The sequence below is a fragment of the Cinclus cinclus genome, chromosome 1 (assembly GCF_963662255.1).
Source record: "Cinclus cinclus chromosome 1, bCinCin1.1, whole genome shotgun sequence".
NCBI lineage: Eukaryota > Metazoa > Chordata > Aves > Passeriformes > Cinclidae > Cinclus > Cinclus cinclus.
In genome coordinates this window covers 49,302,944-49,323,180 of record NC_085046.1, presented here as the reverse complement: position 1 = coordinate 49,323,180, position 20,237 = coordinate 49,302,944, and the positions used below count along the sequence as shown (strand labels likewise).

The 20,237-nt window shown below is 40.6% G+C and overlaps 1 protein-coding gene across 3 annotated transcripts in view; it reads right to left on the bottom strand.

Moving 5' to 3' along the window:
- UBP1 (upstream binding protein 1) overlaps positions 1 to 15,528 on the bottom strand; it is a 35,387-nt gene extending 19,859 nt beyond the window's left edge. For all 3 annotated transcript variants that reach the window (XM_062510151.1, XM_062510160.1, XM_062510170.1), the window contains exons 1-2: positions 15,345 to 15,528; positions 5,717 to 5,868 (exon numbers count right to left, since the gene is read on the bottom strand). In XM_062510151.1, coding sequence (XP_062366135.1) covers positions 5,717 to 5,868; positions 15,345 to 15,457 — 265 coding nt within the window. In that variant the 5' untranslated portion in view covers positions 15,458 to 15,528. The remainder of the gene's footprint in view (positions 1 to 5,716; positions 5,869 to 15,344) is intronic.
- Between the last annotated feature and the right edge of the window lie 4,709 nt (positions 15,529 to 20,237).

Below are 20,237 nucleotides of genomic sequence, written 5' to 3'. Positions count from 1 at the left end.
CACCTACAGCCTTTGTATGATTTTTATGCTTTGTATAATTTCAAAAATAGACCCTTAAGAGACAGTTACTGTTTATATCAACAGTATCAGCAAACTTATCTTTCCAGTGAATATGACGAATTGCTGTGCTTCTCAAGAAGCAAAACTTGTAGCAATTTATTTAATTACAAGGACTTTTTTCCTTCCAGAGTGAGCAGCACATATTCATTCATACAAATCACATTTCCTTAACTAAAACATAGGACAAAATAAATTTCAACATCTACACTAAGACGAAATGTAGTAAAATCATCACCTGAACTTCCCTTCAAGATACCTTTATGATCCAGTGTATAACACATTTAAGACATTCTGAGTTGCCCTACAAGGCAATAACCCTTGTGAGTGATCAAATGATTTCTTCATCTCCTTTCACTTTTCACAGGCTGATGTTACTTCCAACTATGGACTATTTCAGGGGGATGTTTCTGCTCAAACACAATAAGCATATTTATGTATATACTCTACACATGTACAGGCTTTCTTTACCCAAGCAGCACGTGAACATTGATACGGTCATTGATGACATAACTCCACATGAAATAGATGCTCACCTAGTGCAGCTGAGTATATAATATATAATGATGTAGAGCATAATGATGTATAGCCTGATCAGGTAGTATAGCATGATGCATCATGATGCAAAATGATGCATAATAGTATAATTTCTCCTCCTGTTTCCTCCTAACAGGAGGAAACTTTTCCTGTTAGTGTGATTCATTCAATTACCAGTGTTATTCTACTCATGCAGCTATAACATATAACTTCAACTAGATTTAAAGTCAGCATTTTGTAGATCTAGCAATGTTAATAAACTTTCTCAAGTATTTCTCTGTTTTACATCAACTTTTTTTTGGAGAGGTAGAGAAGTGTGTGAAGAAAAAAATTTGGATTGCTTCTTGAAGAGGTGTGGCTACCCACTCAAAGGTGCAAAATAGTATTAAGACAGTAGATTTGATAAAGGTGAAAATAAAAGAATACGAGACTTGAAAATGAAAAAACAACTCTGGAAATTTTCAAGACAGAGGAACAGATAAATTCCATTTTGGAGTTCTGGACATGTAGCTGCTAGGAAAGTGTGAAAAGCATTGATTTTTGTCATCCCTACATGAGACCTATAACCACTACTTTCTCTGCCCTTTCCTGGAGAATGAGAGGAGCAAGGCAACACAGGCTATGGACAGTAACTGCCCCCCACTTCACACTGAATCTGTGGTAGTTTCATTCACAAAATTCCCAGGATGTTCAAGTTTAAAAGGGACTTCTGGAGGTCATCTTGAGCAATTCCCCCGCTCAAAGCAAGGCCTCATACAGACAGTTGCCCAGCACTAAGCCTAGCTGGTTCTGAGGATCTCAAAGGATGCTCATCCAGACCATACTTCATAAGCTTCTCTATAAAGATCTCATGGGAGAAACCAACAAAAGCCTTACTGAAGGAAATCAGTTGTAAACAATACCTACTATCCTCTCACTGTCTACCAAGCCATCCAGTTCACTATAGACATTTATCAAGCTGGTCAAGCATAGTACCCCCTTTGGAAATCTGCGCTGATTATTCCTGATGATGATCTTATCCTTCATGTTCAAGGAAATAGTTACCAGGAAACACTACTCCATCACCTTCACAGGAAGCCTGTAGTTCCCTGGGCCCTCCCTTTTGAAGATCAGAGCAACATTAGCTTTCATGTAGTCTCTAGCACCTTTCCTAGCCACCAAGATCATTCAAAGACTATCAAGGGTGGCCTCACAGTGACACAGGCCATTGCCCTCAGCACTTGTGGGAGCATCCCATCAGGACCTGTAGATTTATGTATGTTCAGTTTGCTTAAGTATTCTGTGACTACTTCCACCAAGGATACATATTCTTCGCTTCAGACTTTCACCTCATCTCTATGGCCTAGGATTCCTAAGGAATGGTGATACCAGAAAAGACTGAGCCCAAGAAGGCATTCAGTACTTCTGCCTTTTCCATGTCTCGTGTCATCATGGCCAATGTCCTGTTCAGCAGGGAGCTCACTTTCAATTGTCCTCCTCTTGCTATTTATGTATTTACACAAGACCATCTTGCTTTTGACATTCCTCACCAGATTCAGTTTCAGCAGGGCTCTGGCTTTTCTGTTTGCATCCCTGAAGGCTTGAACAGTATCTCTGTACTCCTCTCAGGTTAGCTGTCCCTGCTACCACATTCTGTATTGCCCATCTTTTGTATTTGAGTTCCCTTGCTTACCCATGCAAGCCTCCTGCCATTTTTGCCTGACTTCCTGTTCAATGGGATTCATTGCACTTGAGTTTGGAGGAGCTGATCCTGGAATGCTAACCAGCTATCTTGGGCCCCTCGTCCCTCCAGGGCTTTATCCCATGGGACTTTACTCTCCTGGAGTTCAAAGATGTGATCTTCATCTTCTTCCTCTCAGAATCATGAAGTCCACCATCTTGACGGGCGACAAGCCTGACTGACCTTGATACTTGCAACCCCAATGAGCCATTTTCTGTTTCATGAGGTACAGCAGAGCTATCCTCTATCACTTGGGCCAGGAAGCTGACAATCCACAATTTCCTATAACCTTCTGCGATGCTCAAGCCCTGCTGTTATAGTGTCCTTGCAGGAGACACCAGGGTGCTTGAGGTCCTCCTACAAGGACCACGGCCTGTGAATGTGAGGCTACTTCAGGCTCTTCAAAACACATTTCATCTGGTTCTTCCTGGTCAGATGGCCTACAGCACACACCCACTACAATGTCATCCATATGACATAATCCATCCATAATCCTTACCCATAATATCTCAATTGGAACATCACCTATCCCTAGGCAGAACCCCAGATATTCCAGCTGTTCTCCAACATCATGGTTAACCTCCCCTCCTTTATCTTCTTGTTCTGCCTTTCCTTAAGAGCTAATATTCCCACACTGTAACATCACACTTTGCAAGCCATCCCATCATGTCTCCATGATTCCAAGATCACACAGATGTCTTAATTCCTCATGCTTACCTCCTATGCTGCTTGCACTACTGATGTGTGGATATTTCAGAGGCACCTCAATATGCTGACTTGCCACAAAGGACTTCAGTGTTTTTTTGGAATGATTCTCTTACAGGCACTTCCTTGCTCACATCCAAATGCTGGAGATGACTTTGTTTAAGCCTTCTTTTGTTGATGCTGTGTTCCCTTTAATGCCCTTTGCTTATCAACCATGGCCATCATAAGTGCTGTTGTCACACTCTCCCTCCCTCACTGTTTCTACTTCAAAGTCCTCTTTACCAGCTCAGCTGCAAGCTGGCAAAGGTACCTTCACTGCCCTTTCCAATCTGGATCCCACCTCTCCCAAGCAGTTATTTGCATTCACAGAACTGTAAGCTTTGCTGCACTGTATAAACCAACCTAGAGAATGTTCCCCTTTTAAAAACAATTATCTTCCACAGCACTTCTGCTATTCCATATCCATCTACCTGAACATCAGCCAACTCAAAAGACTGTTCCACAACTCCCATATGTGTTTTCAATGGACCCATTTTAACAGATTTCACAGTAAGAACCCTGTAAACCCCTGAACAACCAACTACCATTGCTCCAAGATCTGAACTTCTAGAATCAGCTTCAGCTGAACATCTGATCATGTAAATATTCCATTAGCTCACACAGTATCTCAAGTTGAAAGGCAAACACAGGAATTGAGTAAAACATCCTGCTCCTCATAGGACTACCAAAACATCAATCACATGACTAAGAACACCAGCCAGATGCTCCCTGAACTCTGAGTGACACTCTTAGCTATACTAATTACAATACTTACTGACAGAGAGTAAAGTCAGGGCTTATTTTAGTATTGCCTTAGCGAATGTCACCACAGCTTAACAGACAGGGCAAATGTTCCCTCTGCTTCCAATATTCCCAAGCCAGGAAACTAAAACAACTGCTGACAAAATTAAAGAAGGTACTTCCTCTTGAAAATTATTTAAGGCAAGACACTGCCTGAAAATGGGGCCAAACTTGAAACCAGCTATCTGACTAACCAGGATGTAAATTACTCTTTTGCTAGAGCATTGAATCTAACTCATTACACAAATGTATCTAACAGCACAACACAGTGCTGCAGACTGATCCTAATTTTAAGCTGCCTTCAGTATGAAAGAAATCATGTCTCACAACTTATTCTTAATGCATCACAGAATTTGCTGAGTTGGAAGGGACTAAAAAGGACTATCGAGTCCAACTCCTGGCCCTACACAGGACACCCCAAGAGCTGCACCATGTGCCTGAGAGCATTATCCAAACGCTTTTTGAACTTGTCAGGCTTGTGCTGTGACCACTTCCCTGTAGAGCCTGTTCCAGTGCCCAACAATCCTTTGAGTATACACATATACACACATTAATAGCTAGTAGAGAAATTTTAATAAAAAGGCCTTAACCCAGGCAGGAAATGTACTGTCTTTGTGTTTGAAGTACTAGTACAGAAAGGCAACTGGCAAACTTTTTTTCTTCTCATATTAAGGAAAGAGTATACCAACGCCCTCATTTTTCAACATCAGGAAAACTTACCCAGGACACTGAGAATCACCAAAACTTCTTTGCCAATGAAATTTTTATATTAAAAGACATTTTCAAGGACAGATTAAACATTTACAGTAATTTTAGACACTGCCGCTTAAAATGGTAAGCTCTTCTCAGAAGTAAGACAGCAAGCACTTTCCTCCTTCAACCTTCTGCCTTGTACTCTGTCTTTAATAACAGCACAGTCTATTGAGATTCTGAATCAAAATCAACAAGGAAAAGAAAGCTGAACTAGATACAGGATTGGAGATTCTAGAGCATTAGAGCCAGAGGAGGGATATGAAGAGGCGGAAGGGTATGAAGCCATTAATATGGGCCAAAACAAATGATAAAGGGTTTTGACTTGAGAATACTAGCTGATTAAACTTAGGACACCAATGTAATTCTCAGAGTTGAGGAAGGTTTTATCATATGGCAATGATTAAATTCAGATGATTTTACCCAGCAGTCAGTGCTCCCTCTAGAAAAAAAAAAAATCAATTTTCATGCAAATTAAAACCCAGGAGAAAAGGGGGGAAGAATGCAGCCTAATTCACATGAAGTATTTATCTAGTTAATTTCTAATAAATGTATACAGACTCCAAAGGTAGCTACACTTGTGATTGTGTTCAATTCTGGTCAGACATGTCTGGCAAATTTGAGAGCAATTACAATCATCTCTTTTGTGCAACACCTCAGGGACTGACGTTTTCAGATTTATTATGATTTTTGAGGGCTGTTTGTGTGTACCTCATGCAAATATCCAATTAACTTGCTCTTATCAATCAAATTAAAACAGAAATGCCAAATTAGTCTCAAATTTTCAGCTATGAGTACCTTAAATTTGTCTCCTAAATGTACATCGGGGTGATGGAGAGTGCCAACACACAACAGGAAAAGAAACAAACAAAACCAAGCCAACAAAAGAGGTAAGACCCTACCCTCACCAGAATCCAAAGGGAAAGCAACACCATACTGTAGCTGTGAGCCTACAAGTTGGACAAAAAAAAGACTACTAGTAAGGCATCCTTACAACCTCAATGTCCACAACCTCATTTCTGACATGCACTTATTTTGGATATACACAGATGTACCACTCCAGCCTCAGACTTGCAGCACAATCTGCATTCACACAAGTATACCAACCTTGATTCAAGTATGTGAGAGTTTCATCATATAATTTTACTGCTGGAGATGTTGCAGCACACATAACATACTGGAAAGGTGGATGTTTGGTCTCATTTTCTTGTGGAAGGCTGGAATCTTCCTGTTTGAAAATAGGCAGCGCCAAAACATCACTGAAAAGGAAAAAAACCAGATAATTTTGAGACTGTTTGCCCTTTAAAGAAAAAGAGTTATTTGTGACTTTAAAAATCCCACAGTGAAATGCATACAGAATTTTGTTACTCATTTCATTAGTAAAATCTGTATGAGCAGTATCCAAAACATTTTCCAACAGAACTTTAGTCTAGGATAAACAATACCATGGGACTTAAGCAGATAAACAGCTGAGCTGATCCTCTGAAAATTGAATCTTTTTTTCCTGTCTCCACTTAAAAAATTCAGTTCTCTCAACTTTTCACCTGTCAACGCAGCCAAGCTTGCCTATTTTCTTTGAAATAATGTATTTCCCAAAGTAAGTTACCTACCTGTCCTCATTTAGTACCATTATATTTAACCAAATCATTCTGTTGATATTGTCACTCTTTTCTTAGGCTTTAGCATGCTGATTAGCTCAAAAATTAAGCAGCAGATTCACAAAACAAACTACAAGAAGTTTATGCCAATATTCACTACCCTTATCTAAGACTCACAACCACCAGAAAAGCTTTGGAAGTGCTGTTTCTAGAGAATAAAGAGTAATCCGTATTTGTCCACAAGCTGTGGTAAGAGACAGCTTCATCACAACCAGCAAACACATCATCCGCTTTCTGCAGAAATTAGTAATCTGTATTAGTAATAGATTATTCTTCCTTGTATATAGAAATCATAAATTAAACTTCTAAGACACTTTCTTGCACTGAATTTTTGTTCTTGATGAAATCATCTGCATATCCATGCAACTTCCTTTAAAAATGTTTCTAAAGTGAATTAACATCTCACAGTATCTCACATATTTAGCTTTTAACCAACGTGTATCTTGTTTGTATCTCTTGCACTCATCTCATAGATATATTTTGTAAAACAATTATAAATGCCTGCACTGCACTAGTATTTGCATGTTGTACCCTAAAATTTCTGAAGTAAAACTGGTTTTTTACTGTTCCTCATTTCTGCAAGCCTGCTTAATTTAGAGAGAACTCTACTAATTCCTCTTGAATTCAAGCTCATATTGAAGAATCAAAACAGTGTATCTTAATAAATTCAAAAATGAAATTATAGCAAATATTTTTGTGTCACATAGAATTAGAATGTAAGACTTGAGATCTACTTAAGTCTTAGATATGCAGAGTGCAGGTGGGGTACCCTAACTTTTTTTCAGAGCAAGTGCCACATTCCATTAGGGATGTCACTTCCTGGGCTGCCTGGAAGAGATTATATGGAACAAGAAAATATTTATGAAGGGTGAAAAAGTCAAAGAAATTTGTCTATAACTTGTAGAGACTGTACAGCTCAAAAAACAGGCTAGAATTTTAAAAAGAGACTCAAAAAGGACACCCATGCAGGTTCCTTTTAAAAAAAAACACAGGAGATGCTATAAAGACTGACATAAACAGGACAAGGCAGGACAAAAAAAGCATTACAAGCCTACTGAACCGTGTCCCAACTACTTCTGATGCCAGCTCCCCAAAACACAGTCCAAAGAAGGCTTTTAAGTAAGTTACAAAGGAAGATGAGACATAACCACTTAGGAAAAGTGGACACCCTTAAAAGAGTTTACTTATACAGAGACAAGGATCCATGAGTAGGACAGCAAAATCCATAGATGGGTGACTGCTCCTTGAAGATAACTCAGAAGAAACAGGGAGCTGCTTCAAGCCCTGATGTCATCTGGAGGGCAGCAAGAGCAGCCCTCCACAAGAGGGAGCACTGTGACAAGCAGAGGGAAGTGTGGTCCCAAGACAGGACTACTATACCAGGAACCCATGTTCACCACATACTTCAGCACCCAAAACACAAATGCTTTTAGAGGAGGAACTTTAAAATGGCAAGAACATGGAAACAATGGCAATGTTTAAAATAAACATGAGTCAAAGTGCAACAACCAAGGCATGAGAAGTATCTCACCAAATAAATTACCTGTAATTCTTGACTAAGTTCTGCAGCACTTGTCTTCACATAACACTCAAGATTAAAGAGAAGTCTTCTGTGTATGCATGAAAAGTATCTTTAAAGCCTTCATTTTCTATTCACAATTTGAAGTTAAAAATGTAGCCAGTCTGGCTTAAGAAAGTGTGATGCGGTTGATGAATTAGTTAAGAGACACGGCATTGGAAGCCTAAAAATACACCAATTTAGGCAGCCTTAAACCAGCTTTTGCTAATACTTACAAAGCATAATGATTAACTGCCACTGCAGAAGATGGAAAAATAAAGACATCCAACTCTACAACCCTACAATTTAGCTGTAAAGAGATTATAATGTTCATTCTTAAATGGCACCATTCCAAAAAATACTCCAGAATGCAGCACAAGGCAAATTTTTCTTATAAAACTCTTCCAGGTACTAGTATATTCCAAAGGAAAAGACAAGCCAATGCAATGTAAACACCTTCTTAGAGCATGTTTAAATAAATACCATTTAAATAACATTTTAATTCATTCACTTGCAAAGAATGAAATATCTGTTTTTTGCACTTCAACATACACTCTTTCCCATCCAAAAACAGAATAAAGCTGCAATAAAACCAGCCAATAAGTTATGAGTAAAGTATTTCAAATTACAACCTTAAGTATCAGTTTAAATAGGGACTAGCTAAATTTCACAGCGACAATCATTTTCTACAAAATAAAACTCACTCCAGCACAGCTGAAGAAAAGATGCAAAGACTGCTCATAATGAGAAACAGAATGGGAAACAGAAACTTAGTGTTTTTAATAGTGCTCTTTTGATGCCTTGGGTTTTAGCTTTTATATTTTTTTATAATCCCTGCAGCTTACTGTGTAACTCTGAAACTTCGTATTAGGTGTTAGTAAGTTCTCTTCACAGGGTAGTTAGACAAAACAATACCTTTCTAGCTAGGGAATCAAGGACAACCAGTACCCAAAAAGCAAAAACAATGGCGAGGGAAAGGGGGCAAGCCAGGGGGCTGAAATTTCATAACCTGGGGCTGCGGTTGGATAAATGACCCCAATATGTGGATGAACCAAAACTTACAAAAGTATAAAGACTCGTAACTGGGATCCATCTTGGATTTGATTTGGATGTAGTCCCAGCTGGGCTCTTACACTGCCTGAAGTGTATCCTTTCAATAAATACCTATTTTATCCCTTTTGCTCTGTCTAGTCTCTGTTCCAGCTCAGCCTTTCCAGGCATCACTTTACTTAAGGTAAAGACGATAAACTGCAGATAATATATGCTATTGCGTCAATCACACTCCCAGAAACTATGGAGATGCTAAATCAGTCTTTTTACCACCCCTAATCTCATAGTGATTGTATTTTAACACCCAAAAAAGCAAAAAACAAACAAAACCCAAAGAAATCCCACAAAAAACTAAACACAATACAGAGAACAGATCAGCCTTGTCAGTTCCAACCACTTTCCCTTCAGACCCCCATTACAATTTCTGCACTTATAATGAACCAATGTCCCAGCAGGACAAATCATCTGCCCACAGTCAATCCCTGGAAGCCTCTATACTTATGTATACTTATGTAGGCATCCTTTAGTCATTTTCCTACCCACCTTGTTTTTTCTAGGCCAGTACAGATTAGAGACAGGGGCTTTTAGTGGTAGCTTTGCTTAAGTTATTTCACACAGCAGAGAACCTCTTACCTGAACTGAAGTGCCCAGTGGCAGAGCAGCCCACATGGAGGAAAAGCCAAGTGTTCCAAAATAGCTACTGTTGAAATTATTTCAGACTACAAGAGAACAGAGAGCTTGAAGAGACTGATTCTGTTCCTTTTTTGCCATTGTTAACTTTTGATCTTGCCAAATAAAAACTCGTTTACTTCACTTGTCTCATTCAAGTGAGCTTTAGAACTACAAGCAAGCTGATGTATGGGCGAGGAGTAATGTTGGGAAGGACAAGTAGCACCTTTTGTTATAGTGTTTGATATCATTTGAGAAGGTCCATCTACCAGGCTTTACTCTCCTGATGGAAGGAGCTCTACGAAATTTTTGAAACTATTAGCTCTAGTAAGAGAAATCTTATTCTCAGCTCCTCAGCATGTGTTATCTAAAGCATTAAAATGAAAGACATTCTTTTCTACCTAAAGGGAGGAGGAAAATTTTCCCTGAAAAAAAGCCAAAAGAAACAGTCTTCATTACACCCCAAATGGAGGCAGCAAATCTATCCTCCAACACAAGTCTTAGCTACTTATGCTACAGAGGTGCATCCATGAAACATTACCACACAAAAGCAGGAAGGCTTAGAAGAGGAAGCAAGGTGAATGTTACCACTTGAGCTAAAGCATTCAGTGGGATTTATCCCATGTGAAAAGCTGTCCTGTCATGTAGCCTACATGAGCATAGTACAAAAAGACCAAAAAAAGTAACTTATTCCCCCATGCTTGTGAAATGTGTTTGTAAGCCTTCAAAATCACTTTCCTTAAAATTTTAAAACGTTGTTTCCACATTTTGTCCAAAGTGTTTTTAAAAGCCCTATCACACACATACAAAAACCCCTCCCTAATAATAATAATAGGATCAAAAAATAAAGAATTTCCTGTTCTAGTCAGGACAGGAACTACTACGTCAACAAAATCAAACTGATGTTCCATCAATCATCCGCCTGATCTATATTCTGAATTGCATACTTTTGGGTGTGAGTCCTAAAGCATCCCAAGAACACACAGCCTTTTGAAACTTTAAAGCATGGTTTTTCAAATACCTTTAAGAAAATTTTTTCTCAAGTAGTATTTGAATTAAGACTTAAGATTGTAAGGCCAAGCTCTAAAGTGTTCAGAGGTATGAGCAAGCCATAGGAAAATGTAAGCCAATGGGAAACCTGGTACTTCCTAACAGTTTCCCCTACGTTCACAAAAGTAAGTTTGATGGGGGGCAACACCCCTGGAATTAATTTCTGGGAAACAACCTTCTCTGCAGCAGGCTGTCCAAGAAGTCCAACACAAATGAGAAACTGGTGCAAATATAATGCTGTTCCTGGGAATTCCACAGACCATCACACAGAAACTCAGAGGGAGAAAGGCTTCAATTTAAGGGGAGTCTGACACAAAATACAAGGAAACCACCAATCAAAGAAAGAAGAAAATGCCAGTGCAAAACCTGTGTCCTTCCTACCAACAAAAAGAAGTAAGAAGGTTCACCATGACAAATCCACTTGTGAACACAGGGAGGTCAGGCAGCTACTCTAATTTACAGCAGCTCCAGTACAGATGGCTCCTACACAGAAGAATGCCTGAAGAGCAAATGAAGACAGATTGGCTGCCCTGCTCTCAATCTGATATATCCATCCAACATCACAGGTGACAGGGTAACAGAGAGAACAGTTCAACACTTTGAAGTATTTTCCTTAAAAATTAAACTGGTCCCTGACTTTTTGTAATATATTCACACATTCAACTTGGAAGGAAGCAACAACAAAGAAGCCCAAATCCAAGCCAATGTCCATGATCTAGAACATGAAGTTCATCTTTCAGCATGTTTCATCTGTGGTAACAAAGCAAGGAGGCTTAGGTATATGGATTTACCTTTTCTTCAAATGCCTATTTCCTGACAGGTATTTACATATTTGTGTGCTTGCACAAAGAATCAAGTTCCAATTCTGATCAGAAACTAACATTTTATTTTAGAGCCTATATATGAGTGAAAAATTATTTTTTCTACAGTGCAATGCATAAAAAAATAGAACAGACCACTAAAATAGCTTTATAATGTTTTCTGCAGAAAACACTTTATACATCTAAAAAAGAAGGAAAAAAAATCAGGATACTGTCAGCAAGCATTATTCTTTAAAAAAAAACCAAAACAACAAAACAAAACAGCAGTAGAGTCTCAAAAGAGTAAGAGACATTAGGGAAAGCATAAACAGCAATTTTGTCTGTCTTAATGTAACAGCAGCCAAAAACAGGGCCTGAATGAGATAACTCATTTTTGGTTTTGCCCAGCAACTATTAAGTTAAGGCAGTAATCACCAGGACCCAATCATGTTTATCAGAAGCCAAAAAAGGGTGTCAGGGACCCAAAAGCTGTTAGAACACTCTCTGCCTCTCCTTCTGAAAAGGGAGCTCTAAGCTGTAAGACAATGTTTCCCTCAACTCCTGACTGACAATCTCAAGGTTACTTCAGCCTCAACTGTGCTCAAGAGGTGGTACACAAAGTCCCCTCACCAGCCAAGGCTCTCCACAGCACAGAAAGGAAACAAGACTGAAGACTGCATTAGGCTTTCCTTCTTTTCAACCAAGGCAGCAGACAGCTGCATTCGCCAAAGACACTTAAGTGTTTGGGAGAAGCAGCAGAGTCAAAACTGGCTTGATTCTCCAAAAATGAAGGACTGTCTGGATGTATTTTCATACAGTCTTTTGTAGAGACTTTTCCATTTCAGAACCGAAGTTATTTTTATAAACAAAAGTTATTTTTAAATCTAGTTTGATGAACTTCAGATTTTAACCTGCAAATATATACCAGAACAGTTACTCCTGAAATAATTATCAAGTTTTGCATGACAGGCTTGAATTTTAGCACTACAAACACCATTGGAACTGCAAGCATCTAAATAAATCCATACAATAAGATTTCAAATTACACATAAAAATTCAGTCATTAAGGTACTTATCTGTCTATTAATGCTCAATTAACCAAATTTATATTGATTCAATAATCAAATAATTCATTGACAAAAAATGGAATTCTGCTAGAAAGATGGAAATATGGCAGGCAGTTCTTTGAAACTTGTCTTTTCAATTTAATAGCCTCTATGTTTTGCAGTTCATAGCAACCATCAGTGGTCCTCAAAAGTACACAGCTACTGTTGTGTTACAAGGGATATTATGAGGGATTTGTAAGAAAACATGATGGGTGCCAATATCAGCTGAAATTAGCATTAACTTGAAACTCAATACCATTGAAGGGTACAATGTTTTTATATGGGTTTTGGTGCAGGTGTTATTTGATACATCTGACAAGTGTTATTATCAACTGAAGTTAATTTTGTGATTATAGGCAGTTTCTTATTGCATGAGAAGGTGCTACAACAGCAACCAGAAAAAATGTGTTTCAAGACTTTAAAAGGAAATTTTGAAAACTATTTAAAACCATGTGAATCTGCAAGGTAATTCAGGAGTCACTTAGCTGCCTTATAACAAAAATCCTACAATGGACTGATGATCAATGAACATGTGTAGCTTTCTCAGGAAGAATAAACACAGGAGTAATGCCATATATTCTACCTAAGGGCACTGACTTATCATCAACTCCAGGAAGCATCAATTCCTTTATATGCAACCCTAACAGTTCAAAGAATTACTTGCAGATCTTCCTAAAAAAATCAAGAGGGCATATACCTTCAGGAGCTCTCCCAGCACTCTCCTCTAGGCAGTATTTAATTTTCTTTTTTTTTTTTTTTTTTTTTGTAAGAAAGTGACAGGCAATGAAGTTCTACTGGCACACTGAACAATGACAGAGCGGTATCTCTCCTGCTCATGCTTTGTCACTTCTCTTAGTTTTTCCCTCTCTGATCACTTAACAGGTCATAATTTCTCTAAAGTAGAAATCTAACCAATACACCTGCTGAGAATCACTCTGAACCCAGCAAACACTAATGGCAATTAGAAATCCCTTTAAATATGGGGTCCATGATTAAAGTTACAAATACTACTACTACTAGTGTGTATGTTTTCCAAAAACACTCTGAAGACAGAGTGTAAGAAGATTCAAGACTAATATATAGCTGACATAACATTACTTTTTAAGTGCTGTTTTTAATGGCTACAATTCTTTCTGTGGCAATTCCTATTATTAGAATATCCTATCATTAGAATGTCCTAATAGGCAGGTATATGTAACAAAAAGCCACTTAAAACCGCTGCCAACAATAAGAAAAAACAATCTATCCAACAACAGTACAGATGATAATTCTTACAGTTCTTAGAAACTGAAGTGTGTGCATTACTGGGATGAGAAATTAAGTTATGAAAACACAGGGAAATATTAAAAAACCTAACAGTCAAAATGCAGAATTTTTAATTACAAGACATCCTAGAAAGAACTGAATCAAAATAGAGAAGAGCAGTTCTTGAACATGAGCACATGCATTTTCCATTGATGTCTGCACTTAGAACCCATCCAGGCAACAACCTGCCCACAAAAACTGGCACACCACTTAATGGGATGAATGTTTGAAGGTTTGCTAAGACAGAAATGGGACAGAAGTGGGATAAAATCCAGACAAACTGAATATAAAATCAGGAGCACATTTATCAAGAGAGATAAATCACCTTGTTCTCTAAACTGCAAGTTCTTGATGTTATTTTTAATTCCAAAACAAAAAAACAAACCAATCAACCAAAATACAACCCTAAACCTCACACAGAACAAAACCCCTATCAAATAGATGTCCCACCATAAACCCACTGAACTCACAATACCAAACGTCCAATCAGAACAGTCGTCAGCTCTATCCAGCAGAAGCCCCTTTTCGTAACTTTCAGCTAAGACACTGCACTTCCAAACATTTTACCTGAGAGGTACTGCCTTGTAATATACATAACAGATGAAGCCTGTGGTCACCTGCAAGTTTCAGTTTCCCTTGAGAGAGAACATGCCTTTTATAAAGGCCTGGTCAGCAAAACTATCAAACACAACTGTTTTACTTCTCCAGACTTAAAAGACTGACAAACCCTGTTGAAAACCTTGGACTTAAAATGTCTGTCTTTGTCTCCAGAAGTTTTGCTTTTTCACACTAAGTCGTCACTCAGGAAACCACATATTCTGCCCATGAGCGAGCTAAAATTTACTCAAACAAGTACAGTTTCAACTTAGTTCGAAAAGGCACATCCAAACGCTACTTCAACACTAACTTTGTAAAACCTGGAAAACAACCAAAAGGTAAGGAAACGGCCAAGTTGATTATGAACAGAGCTAAACAGCAAGAAAAAGAAAACCCTCATCGCTAAAAACATAGTACATAGAAAAAACCCCATCACTACACAGAAATACAGAACACACAGACTGACTAAAGTACAACTATACTACCACCCTATTAACTACAACGTTTACCTGGTCGAGAACGAACGTTTTTAAACCTGGCAGGAAACACCCATTGTTTATCACGAACGACAACTGTCGAGTGTAAGATGACCATAGTTTGGAACGTGGGGTCCGGTTACACCCCGCAGGGACAGCGAAATGTCAGTTTTAGGGCAGCGATTTCACATATAAGGGGAACAGCACCCTTCCCGAGCGGCCTCCTGCCAGCAACACGGGAGGGCAGGGCAGGGCAGGAGAGCCTCCGGCACGTGCCCACTCCTAGGGAAAAGCTTCCGGAATTAAAAAAAAAAAAAAAAAAAAGAAGCGAGGGGGGAAAGGAGAAACCTCGGCTCCTTCCCGCGCAGCCTCAGCCTGCCCAGCGGCACGAGCAAGGCTGCACGGCCCGAGGAGGCCGGCGGGGACGCGGCGCCCAGCGATGGGAATGAGCTGCGGGGCGAGCTACCTCATGCTGTAGGCACCGGCTCCCAGCTCCTGCCCGATGCCCGAGAGGCTGGCATCAAAGTCGTGCACCAGCCCGGACTCGATCACTTCATCCATCTTCAGTACCCACGCCATGTTCCGCCGGCCCCGCCGCGCTCCCGCCGCAGGAAGAGCCGGACGGGGCGGAGCCGCTCGGCACCGGCGCCACCGGGAAGGCGGTGCCGGCCAGGCGAGGGGGCTGGAGGAGACGGCGTGAGAGGGGGGGGGAAAGCACGTGCGGGGCGGGGAGCCAGGGGAGACTCCGCGCTCAGCCCCGGGCGGGCCCTTTCCTCGCGGCGCGACTAGGGCGCGGGGTCGCTCTCAGCATCCTGCGCCCGGCCGGCCGCTGCCTCCTCCTCCGACCGGACACTGCCCAGCGCCACCGCCGCTTCTGCCGCCGCTCGAGCTCCGACCCAACCCAGCGGTGCCTCCCGCCGCATCATTCGCAGGGGAGAGGCTGCGGCGGCAGCTGCAGCACCGCGGGTGCCCGCCGGGGAGGAGCCGCCGCCGCCGGAGGTCACGGCCGCCCCGGGGGCTCGCGCCCGCCACTCCGGCGCGTCCCGTAGCACCGCCGCCGCCGCTCACGACAACATGGCGGAGGCTTCCACCCCCGAACGCCTGCCAGGGCGGTGCCTACCGCGCTCGGCGCCGCCGATTGGCTGGTCCCTGCCGGGAGGGCCAATGAGGAGCACGCTCGGAAGGATATGGGAGAAGTCTGGCCAATGAGAGGGCAGTTCTTCACGCCAGGGAGTGTCAGCGCTGACGGGCGCGGACGATCCCGCCTCTCCTCCTCAGGCCCGCGGCAGAGTGGGATCGCGCCCCGGAAGCGGAGGCGGAGGGGCGGGAGCGGGGAGTGGCGTCTCCCGCTGGGCCACGCAGCGCCCCGTTCGCTTCCCAGTGACCTCCGGGGCGGCGAGCTGGGCAGCCGGGTTCGGTGTAAGGTGTCCCTTCCAATGGCTTGGGGGCCTGAAGCGAGATAAGTTTTAAGGTCTCTTCCCAAGCCGTTGCGTGGTTACTTTCCGGAGAGAACACCGAAGAGCCTTCCCAGAAAAACACCCAAACACCACAGAATCACGGAATATTTTGAGTTGGAAGGGATCCTCAAGGAACACAAGGGTCAGGTTGGAAGGGACCATAGAGAGTCATTCAGTCCAACCTCCCTGCTCAGGAAGGGTCACTCAGGAGCACACGGCACAGAATTGCATCCAGAGGGTTCTTGGATATTTCCAGTGAGGAAGACTCCACAGATTCTCTGAGCAATCTGTTCTGGTATTCTATCACTTACACAGTATGGAAGTTCTTCCTCATATTCAGGTGGAACTTCCTGTGTATCAGTTTCTGCCCATTGCCTTTCTCCTATTGCTATTCCAACAAGAAGAGTCTGGTTCTGTCCTTTTGTCCTCTTGACACCTTCCCTTCAGATAGTGATAGATACTGATGAGGGGCCCCTCTCCCTTCTCAAAAAAATCCCCCTGCTATTTAATTCAAAGAATAATTACATAATTTTATGAGACATTTCATTTAAATATTATGTACAGAGGAAAAACTACAGAACAGTATTAGGAATGTAAAATGTATTCTGATACTCTAGTAACATGCTTTAAGTACAATTGCGCAAGTTTTGCAAAAGATAAAGGCAGAAGCCCTAAGTTCATTAATGGTTAACAAAATTAATTGTTTAACAAAGCTGTTGTTCAAAATGTGCATATGGCATCCTCAAAGATAGAGGTACACAGACCATGATTTATGATCTTCAAAGGCAGTTTGTAAGTTAAAATATGACTGCCATTTAAAAAAAAAAAAAAGAAAAAAAAAAAGAAGTGACTGGTGTTTTTCCTGCTGTATTTGCTGTAGGAGTTTTCTGCCTATCTGAGCAGACTGGGCAGAGATGAAGATGAACAGTTCATCTGCATATAAGAGGAAGCTTAGAAAAAGTGAAATTTATGAAGGAGGCAAGGGCTCACGGACAAGCCACATATGCACTAGCTACCATGTTACAGCTTTTAGTGAGATCTGAAATTGCCACAGGCAAAATTCCTTTTTTAAGCCTAACAAGATGACAACAATACCCAGGCAGCAGAAATAATGCAAAACTCTATTTTTGTCAGTTTTACAAAAGAAGGTTTGTGGAAATCTACAAGTGGTGTACTTTCTACTGGCAGATAAGACAGGATCTAAGACCAGAGAAGACATATATAGTTTGATTTATGCATAGCAAAACTGGTTTCTCTGCATGCTAGACCTATGCTAACATAGCTACATAGCAGTTACAAGATCATAAATTGTGATTTTTATACTGGGAATTGTTTTCTTGTGACATAAATTCCAACCACTCCTGAGGGTATTCTGAGTGGATACAATGAAACCCATCCTCTTGCTTTCAGTCTTTAAAAGTTGGGTGTAGCTTGTCCATGATAAACAAAGTAACTTATAGTATTTCTGAAGATGTTATCTTTAGCTATTTTAGGATACAAAATGCTCTTTTTCTGTTAAATTAATACAAAAGGGAAGGTATTTTTTCTTTAGTATTATTTGTATCTCTGGCTCATTCACAAGTTTTCTATAGAGGTGTGTTGTTTGGTTTTTGCTGTTTTTAAAGTACAGGCCTATAATGTGTTTCTTTAGGCAGGTTCCTTGATCAGTCCCATTCTCAGGTCATCAGCTGAGGATCATCAATGCACATAGATTGCTTCTGAGCAGGCCAAATCCACAAGTCTAACCTGTCAGAGATTACACTGCCTGTGGCCCTGCCATTCCACTTCTGTAGACCCTGTAACTGGAATTAGAGACATGGTATGATGGAGAGCAAGTGCAGGCAGTTGGACTCTGATTTTGCCAATATATCTACAAAAAAATAATTCCAAGTACAATTCTGATGGTATGTGGGGATACTGGGACATTCCTTTCTCTGTCTGCTTATCACTAATGCTGGCTGGCACCCTGCCCTGAGGTTGGTTGCTTCTCTGTCAGCCTTACTGATGTCCAGATGTGGGACTGAGATGTGGTGTTTCACCAGTCCACCTGGTGTTTCAGGTGGACTGAGGACAGAGGCAAGCAACTCAATGGTTAAGACCAGACTGAAGCCTTGTGCCTGAACTGGTTTGTGTTCTTTCTCCTCAAGGCAGTTCGCTTCAAGGGATAATTTAATTAGAGATCAGCTCCTGTACCTAGCCTGTAATTGATGGAAGGGTCCCCCCTACACTGTATTTCACTACCAAAACACAGATGCAGGCTGCCATCCAAACTTAAATGCATCTGCTCAAAAGTGTGTGGGAAGAGCAACTTCAGAGAGACTCAAATAGCAGATTTTTAGATAAGGGTGGGAAAATAGAAGCAAATATAGGGAGCAAAGGCAAGGAAAGGAAAGACAAGGGCATGGTGAAAACAGGACCTGAGAAAAGCTGTGAGTGGACCAACATCCTCATGACTGAACAGAGGCTGATAAAGGGAACACTGGAGGAGTGAGTGGACACCCTCACTTTCCCTTGTGGTTAGGTTCCTTTTGTCCTGGAGCCATGCATGTCACTTGTAAACAAGACTGTGTCAGGGAACTCAAGCATCTGTCCTTCATTTCAGCTTTATTGCTTGAGTCAATAGAAACAGTGCTATGTTTGCTATCTATTTGTGTTAGCCAATCTAAATTTCAAATCACTCTTACCTTTATACTGAGAAGGATTGATTTTATAAAATTCCACTTCAGTTTCGTTAGTTTCATACTTTGGAACCCAAATATAGCCTCAATTCCTTTGGGTTTCTTTTTGGTTGGTTTGTTTGCTTTAAAATCTAAAACTTAACACATTTCTAATAAAAACATGCTACTCAATAATTCTGCAAGAGAACTACTAATGCTATGATGCAGCAATAGTTGTAAGGCTACCAATATAGAAAGAGCCACATCAAGATAAATGATTGAAAACTGTCATACTTATGTACATTGTATTTAGCCAGAAAGTAATAAGCTAAAGTTTAATACAAAGAGTGAACCACATTATAAATTGAAACTTAATTAACATCAAGATTATCTGGAATCTATGAGCTTAGCTCTTGTCAAAGCACAATCATTTTTAATTATAAGAAAAATTGCACACTGTACACAGTATTTCAATCTAAACTAGATTCATAGCTCACAGGAATATGCTGATGCAATAAGCTGTATATTGCATCAGAATTTCATTTCAAAGTATTTAGCCTGCATTGATACGTCAGGCAGCCCAAAACCCTGGTCTTGCAGATAAGTTGAGCTCCAGAAAACAATCAAAGTAGGTATGAGACATAAAGGTATTTCTAAGTCTGTATAATTTCATATAAACAGTTTTATCTACAGACTGCTAAGGTAATTAAAAAAAACCCCAACCAACCAAACAAAACACATCTGTGAATATCATATTAAGCAGTCAAACATTCCTAACACTATTAGCAGCATTCACAATTTGTGAAAATTGTAGAGCTACAGCAAAGTAAACCTCCACCATGTTGACTCTACTGCTCCAATTATTTTCAAATCACCAACTCTATTTGAAGGCTTCAGCTTGTGGATTAGCAAAGACTGCACATACAGTCTGCATGCTTGTGTAGTATAGTACAATAAGAAGATAAAAATAATGATGATGATGTTTATTATTATTAAAAGTCACCCTCATTTTTCACTTACCGCAGGTAGCTGTTGTTACTGGTGGGATACTGGTGGTGGTGGTGGTGGTGATAATGTTCAGGCTGACTGTGCCAGAAAAGCATTTTGGGATGAGGTGAAGCATTGTGCTCAGGTAAGAGATGGTCACTGCTGTGATGGGAGACAGGAAAGAGAAAACAAATATGCAAATTCAGATTACAGTTGCAGTTGGCTTGCTCTCAGGCCTTTATGTTCAGCCAGCAGGTT